General features: G+C 64.6%; 1 protein-coding gene across 8 annotated transcripts; it reads right to left on the minus strand.

Moving 5' to 3' along the window:
- Positions 1 to 222: 222 nt before the first annotated feature.
- Positions 223 to 5610, minus strand: GLI4 (GLI family zinc finger 4). 8 transcript variants are annotated; one of them, XM_023520334.1, is made up of 6 exons: positions 5300 to 5349; positions 4879 to 5101; positions 4170 to 4442; positions 3733 to 3894; positions 1891 to 2007; positions 223 to 1286 (listed from the first exon to the last, which is right to left on the minus strand). In XM_023520334.1, exons 3-6 carry the CDS (start codon positions 4228 to 4230, stop codon positions 373 to 375), a joined length of 1254 nt encoding a protein of 417 aa, XP_023376102.1. In that variant the 5' UTR covers positions 4231 to 4442; positions 4879 to 5101; positions 5300 to 5349; the 3' UTR covers positions 223 to 372. The 8 variants fall into 8 exon arrangements, with proteins under 8 accessions (XP_023376102.1, XP_023376103.1, XP_023376101.1 ...); XM_023520335.1 differs by lacking the exons at positions 1891 to 2007; positions 5300 to 5349 and adding an exon at positions 5521 to 5610; XM_023520333.1 differs by lacking the exon at positions 5300 to 5349 and having other exon boundaries at positions 4879 to 5293.
- Between the last annotated feature and the right edge of the window lie 1313 nt (positions 5611 to 6923).

A 6923-nucleotide genomic window follows, 5' to 3' on the forward strand; every position in this document is an offset into this window, starting at 1 on the left:
CGTGAGGGGACTGATTGACCGGGCTGAGCGCCAGCAGCCAAGGTCTCTGCAGCTGGGAATACCACCTGTGTCTCCTGGTAAGTCACGGCGCCACCAAGCCTCAGTCCCCAGGGAGCTTGGATAGCCCTCGAGGCCCCAGGAGACTAAACCGGGCACCGTCAGGCCCCCCATCACTCCTCTCTGAGGCAGGCCCTCAGGGACAGGAAGCAGGAAAGGCTCCACTTTTCAACAACTAAACTAAAAAGAATTTATTCACGCTCGGCTTGGGGTGCCGGCTGTGCCAACCGCGCCCGCTCTCTGCACGTCCTGCCCGAGGCCTGGCTGCGACCCGCGTCCTCTCCAGGCCCGACCTCGCCTCTGCGCCTGCGCCTGCTACTCCCGGTAGTGGACCCGCTGGTGCTGGATGAGCTGCGAGCTCTGGCCGAAGGCCTTGCCGCAGGCGCCGCAGCTGAACGGCTTCTCGCCCGTGTGCGCCCGCAGGTGCCGGAAGAAGTGGGAGCGGCCGCGGAAGGCGCGGCCGCAGTCGGCGCACTCGTAGGGCTTCTCGCCGGTGTGGATGCGCTGGTGCTCGATGAGCACGGAGCTCCAGATGAAGGCCTTGCCGCACTGGCTGCAGGCGTACGGCTTCTCGCCCGTGTGCAGGCGCTGGTGCCGCACCAGGTTGGAGCTCTGGCTGAAGGCCTGGCCGCACTCGCCGCACTCGTACGGCTTCTCGCCGTTGTGGGTGCGCAGGTGCTGCGTGAAGTGCGAGCTGTGGCTGAAGGCGCGGCCGCACTCGGCGCACTCGTACGGCTTCTCGCCCGTGTGGATGCGGTGGTGCTGGATGAAGCCCGACCAGCCGCGGAAGCGCTTGCCGCACTCGGCGCAGGCGTAGGGCTTCTCGCCCGTGTGGATGCGCTGGTGCTTCAGCAGCAGCGAGTTGTACTTGAAGCTCTTGCCGCAGGCCTCGCACCGGTGGGGCTTCCCGCCCCGCGGGCTGCCCTGCTGGGCCCCGAGGCCCGAGCCGCGGCCGAAGCTGTCCCCCAGCTCGGGGTCACCCTCGGTCCCAGAGGCTCCCTGTGGCACAAGTGTCATGCGCCAGGCACCCCTCTTCTGGGGGCAGGACATGGCCACTGGCAGCTGGCTTGCTGGCTGCTCCAAACCGGTCTCCTGCCCAAAGCCAACCCCACGCCTACGGGGCAGACTCCTCAGAAGGGTCCTGAGCGCCCCACCGTCCTGGCCCACCACGTCTCCAGGATCCTGCAGGTGGCGAAAGGACAGAGCCTGCTCAGGCCCCAGCTCGGAATCTGAAATGAGAAATGAGAGAGGCCGATAGCACCCCGCACCCCATCTGTCCCTCCACGGAGCCCTACTATGCTGTCCTAGGTGACGGGACCAGCAGAGAGGTGCCACAGGGCCGGCACCAGGCCCACAGCAGACCTCACAAGGGCACAACACGGGTCAGACTCAGAGGGCACCACCCAGACCCCCACAGTAGTGAGGCCACTGCTCCAGAGCCCCCCCCAGGGCTGATCAAGGGCAGGTCGCAACTGCCTCTTGGCCCAGCTCCCCTGCCGGCAGGAACCTCCCGATACCTCCAGAATCTCCAGGTGGGAGTGGAGAGGGGCCCAGGATGATTCCCTGGCTGCCGGGACAGGGTGCTGAGTGGGAGGCTACAGTCCGAAAGGCAGGTGGCTATGGGGGTCTGGGGCTCAGGGGAGGTGTCTGGGTGATTCGCAGCCTCAGGAATTGTCAGTGACGGGAGTGGGACTCAGTGGGGGAGGGGAAGAGGGGCACGGAAGTGAGCTCCGAGCCACAGACGAGCAGGATCCAGGATGGCGCCCAAAGCAGTGGCAACCACGTGTACATGTGCCCCCAGGCCGGCCCCCGGAGCAGGCTTTGCTCACTCACCTGACCAGCAGGTATCCCCGCCCATCTGGACCTCCTCCACATCTCGGAGCTCTAGGTCTGACAGCTCCTCCTCCTGTGCTGGCTGGGAGAGCACCTCGGGGCTATGGCCGGGGGATCCTGGGGGCACAGGGAGGTTGGGGCTCATCTTCCCCTCCTCTCAAGTCCAGCCCAGGGTTCCCTGGGTCGCCTGCAGAATGCCCCCACTCCCCACTCCTAGGTCACGCCCTCCAACACACCTCTTTGCCCACCCGGTGCCGTGTAGAGAAGGGCCTGCCCAGCGGCCCACATCTCTCCCTGAGGGCCAGTCCCCACTTGTTTCTGCCACAGCACAGGGAGGGCTGAAGCTGCTGGCTGTGCGGCCCACACTCCCTCCCACTGTGGGCAAAGCCCTGGGCACTTTAGTGCACTTGGACGAAGGTCAAGGGACCCAAACCCAGCCTTCCGGGCTCTTGCTCCCTGTGGTTGGTCTCTGCTGGTGGAGACCAGGTCAGGGGCAGCCCACCTGGCATGGGCTCAGGGACTTCGTCCTGGGCGCCAGCCCCCTATCCTGCAGGACTGGCTCGGTCAGCACGTCTCCCAGGAAGCCCTTCCCCAGCCCTGGGTCCTGCTGGTCCTCCCCCCAGCCCAAGAGGACGGCCCACCATTTGCTGCATGGGCCCGCATCACACGAATGTGGTCTGAATCCTCCTGGCTTCCACTGGCTCATGTCCGGGTTTCCGTTTCCCCGTCAAACACGTGGGGACGGGGCCCTACCTTGCCAAGCTGTCGTGAGAGTGACATGGAGAAAGTGGAAGTGAAGTGTGGGCCTCAAGGTCCTGACTGTGTAAAGGGTGGGAGCACGGCTCCCAGGGGCGTGGGGCTCAGAGCCCTGGGTAAGGCCCCCAAAACACCGTGGAGGCAGCGGCAGCTGGCCCAGCGAAGGCCGAAGCAGCGTATATGCCGGGTGGTGTCCGGGCACCTTCCAGCAGCTCCCAGTCCAACCCCACCCACGAGCTCCAGCCTGGCTCACCGCAGGGACGGGCTGGGGACCGGGCAGGCTCCCGGAGCCAGGCACAGCACAGGGCGCAGCTCGGCGCTCCTGTTCCAGTCGTGGACCCATCTGTCCCCCACCTCAAGCCACGCCCCGGCCACTCTGTCAGTGCCGCCTGAGGGGTCTGCCCAGAGCCTGGGACTCAGCACGGCCGCTGCTCCACGAATCTCAGCTGCCATCACGTCCCTCACTGCAACCGAGACCACCAAGAGCCAGAACCCCGAGCAGTGGGATGGAGCACGCTGGGCCCTCATCTTGGTTGTCACCAGCTCATTTGTGTCCTTGGCTGTAAGAGGAGTGAGGCCAGGCCTCCTGTGGCACGTGGGGCAGGGATGGAACCCCGGGACTTCCCCCGATGTCTAAGCACAAGCAGGGCCCGGGGGCGCCACGTGCCATGGGGCGTGGACGTCCTCCCTGACCAGTCTTGAGCTACTTCTACACCTGGACACCCCCAGACTCTGCCTGGGGGACGGAGCAAGGGCCCTGGGGGCCCCCGCCCAAACCGGTCTGCCCAGAACTCTGGACACGACATTCAAAGGTTCGGAGAGCGAGACGAGCTGACCTGCTCCCGTCACACGGGGCCCGGGCACTGAGGCTGCTTTTCTTCTCTGCCCGACTTCCTCCCCCAGAGACACGCAGTCCTGCGGGGCTGGCCCCTAGGGAACCACTGCTCATGCAGCTCGCCCCCAGCCTCGACCAATGCGGCCTGCGCCCCGACCCAAACTTGAGGGTGCTAGAGCCCCAGGGCCCCGTGGGCTGCCTTGGGTCCCACCCTCAGGCCGGCGGGGGCTGGGGGGCGGGCAGGCAAGTACCGTGTTGGTGACTGCGGAGGTAGAGCTGGGCCTCGTGGTGGGGGGCTCCAGGTGTCCTCAGGGACTCGAGACTGACAGGGGACGGGACACGAGGGGGCTCCTGACCATCCCCTAGGGCTGCCATCGTCCCCAGGGCCTGATGAAGATGTGCACGCCCAGGACCTGGGGAGACAGAAACCACGGCAGGGTGTGGGGGTCAGAGGGATGAGTGAGGGCGGGGTGAGCTGGGTGGGAAGGACAAGGACACCCAGGGGCGGCGTGTGGGCCCGGGGCGAAAGGCCGTTTGGGTCTCTGGTACATTATTCCACGTGACCAGCACCGGCACACCTGCAGGGACCACACTGAAAAGCTCTGTCCCCAAATGACCTGGAATGTCCTCCCAACCCACAGCCTTGCCCAGAGAAGCTCTGCGGTTCTCCAAGAGAAACCTCCTGTACCACGGCTGGGGGCCGCCGGCGCTGGGGACGGCGAGAGACCGGACCTCCTTGGCTGGAGCATGAACGGTCTCTGTGGATCTTAACGAGATGTTTGAGAAAGGAAAAGCCTCTTCCTCAGACCCCACAGAGCCCTCAGAGGCTGCAGGCGGGCACCTCCCGGCACCCCCACCGCGCTCTGAGCCTCCTCTGGCATCAAAGAGCTTAATTTGGTTTGCAAGAATGGCTTGTGCAATGTGAGGGTCTTTTTCACATTGATGAAACAGGATTCCTTACCTGGGGGTAAACAACGGGACATAGGAAGGACAAGTCGGTGCCTGCTCACGAGGGTGGCAGACAACACTTGCTTCAAGGAAGCGTGGAGGCAGCCCAGAAGGGCTCTCACCAGGGCCCCCGCCTTCTGAATCAGGCCCTGGCAAGCCTCATCCCCTAATGGTGAGAAGGGTCACGGTCAGCCCGGTGAGTGGACGCAGGGTGGGGCAAGGTGCAGGTCCTCAACCTCCTAAGTCACAACTGAAGTTTCTGCTAACTTCTTGGGGCTCCTCCGGGTAAGGGCACGCTCAGCCCCACCCTGGCGGGCTGAGCGGAGGTGGCGGTCACGCAGAACGCCCAGAGGGAGTGAGTACAAACTCTGAGCGCAGGTCCCACGCCTAAGCTGCTGCAATCGGCTGAAGGTGGAGGGGACACAAACGCCAGCGACGCAGGTACAAACCTGCCTCCGCCTTCTCTCCTCAGCTCGGAGTCTGCGCCCCGTGGCACAGGGCCCGACCTCGGGACGCTTGGCTGCACAGCAGCCTGTCCGGCCTGAGGTCCGGCGCTCACGCTCGCTGGCCGCGAACCTCGGTCCAGGGACTTCTCCGAGCCTCAGTTTCCCATCTGCAAAGTGGACATGACGGCTCCCGTCCCTGGGGTTTCCGAGCGCGTGCGGAGGCACCCTGCGAACGGACACGACGATCGCGGGGGGCCAGTGCGCCCGCCACCCCGCGGAGTCGACCACTCGCGCCCCGACAGGCCGGGCCCAGGGTCAAGGTCACGAGACGGCGGCTGCGGGGCTGGGCCCGCGGAAGCGACGCGCGAGCGAAGGCTGGGACGGGCGCCCGAGGAGTCACCGCCCCCGCCGGGTGCCCACTCACCTTCCGAGCCCGAGGCGGCCAACCGCGCCCGCGCCGGCCGGAAGTGAGCCCGCTCCCCGCCCCGCCCCGGCCGCGCGCACTTCCGGGCCGCTCTGGCCGCTGGGAGGACCGCCGCCTCGGTGGCCCCGCGACCCGTGGTGCGAACACACGCACAGCTGAGTACCGTTTTGGATGAGTCGTCCACGAGAGTGGACAGAGGCGGCGGGGGGCCTGACCCTCACCCGTGCGCCTTTTCTGTCTGTTCCTCATCCTCGTCGTACCCGGCCACCCCGTGTCGCCCAGCTGGATTCGTGTGGAAAGCGGGGCGCTCTCCTGTTTCCCATGCCGGGGAGCCTGGGGGAGCGCGGGTTCTAGCCAATCACCATGTTTTCCGCCAGCCTCTGCACCCCGCCCCTTCGGGGACACCCAGCCCGTCACCCGGCCCGTCATCCGGCCCTGCCAGGCCCCTTGGCCTGAACGGGCATGTGGCTAAGCGCTTATTTCGCCCGAAATAAGGGTTAGGGGCTAGGGTTAGGGTTAGGTGCCAGTAGCACCTCCCCTCGCTGTGACAACCAAGAATGTCCCTAGACGTTGCCAACGAACCCTTCTGGGAGGCAGACTCGACCGTGTGAGAATGTGGCAGCCTAACCCTGCCCGGCCTCTTCCTGGTGGACCGAGTTGGCTCCTGACCGCCCTCTCCCCCACTCCAAGGACTCTCCACTCACGCCTGTTGATTCACCGCTTGCCAACCAATGTTCTTCCTTATCTCCGTAGCTGTGTAGGAATGACACGACTGTATAAAGCTGCCTGTTATGTTACAATCGGGGCCCAGCCTCTGGATAAGAATCTGCTGAGCTGGTGCCGGCGTCAATAAACGCTGCTTCCTGCTTACAGCCTCGGTGTCCCGTCTCTCTGAGAATCCTGTGACAAGAACAGCCGCTCTAAGGCAGGCGGAGTGAGCAAGGGTCGGGTGGGGGCAGTTGCAGGGGCCCAGGAAGCAGGCCTGGTGGCTCCCAGGTCCCTCCAGGGTTAGGACTGCAGGCACCAAGCAGCTCACGAACCCTACTGTACTTTCCCAGGTGTGGAGGGCCCCAAAGGTGGTGTCTGCAGAGGGCCACAGTATCTGGTCACTGCAGGAAGTCACTCTTAAGTTAGTAAACTCCTTTTCTGTTGGAATGTCTGCACTGGCCAAAGCGAGACCCTGGACTGGTGACAGCACCATTGTTCTTTCCTGGGGAGGCAGCAGCACCTCCCTGAGGAATCCCCACTGTACCCTAAGCTGCAAGGAGATCAACAGAACGCAGTGAGGGGGTCGAGACAGATGTTTATTACAAGAGAAACCAGGTGTCAACAGGCAGCAGAGCAAGGGGAAGGGACGAGGGCCAGGGCAGCTGGAGAGTGATGCGCGGACCAGGGCGGCACCTTCGGGCTAGGAAACACAGGGACAGGGAGTCACAGGAAGCCAGCAAGAGGCAGGTGACCCCCCAAGTGCAGAGCACACCTGCCTCAAAAGGGCTGAAGGAGCAAGAGATCACAAAGTACAAGTTCAACAAGTCTGATGAGCTGGCAAGTTTTCCTAGTGGGAAACACTAGGCTAGGGTGTCTGCACTACCACAGGCCCAAGACCACCAGCTGTGTGCGACGG

The sequence above is a fragment of the Pteropus vampyrus genome, unplaced genomic scaffold (assembly GCF_000151845.1).
Source record: "Pteropus vampyrus isolate Shadow unplaced genomic scaffold, Pvam_2.0 Scaffold256, whole genome shotgun sequence".
NCBI lineage: Eukaryota > Metazoa > Chordata > Mammalia > Chiroptera > Pteropodidae > Pteropus > Pteropus vampyrus.

What these genes read in the sequence shown, in the direction of transcription:
- GLI4 (XM_023520334.1), bottom strand. Translation starts at nt 4,230, where the DNA reads ATGCTCCAGCCAAGGAGGTCCGGTCTCTCGCCGTCCCCAGCGCCGGCG. An exon ending in GCCGGCGGCCCCCAGCCGTG is followed by an intron (nt 3,895 to 4,169) that starts GTACAGGAGGTT and finishes CTGTCTCCCCAG; the next exon opens with GTCCTGGGCGTGCACATCTT. An exon ending in CGGGGATACCTGCTGGTCAG is followed by an intron (nt 1,287 to 1,890) that starts GTGAGTGAGCAA and finishes TTCTCATTTCAG; the next exon opens with ATTCCGAGCTGGGGCCTGAG.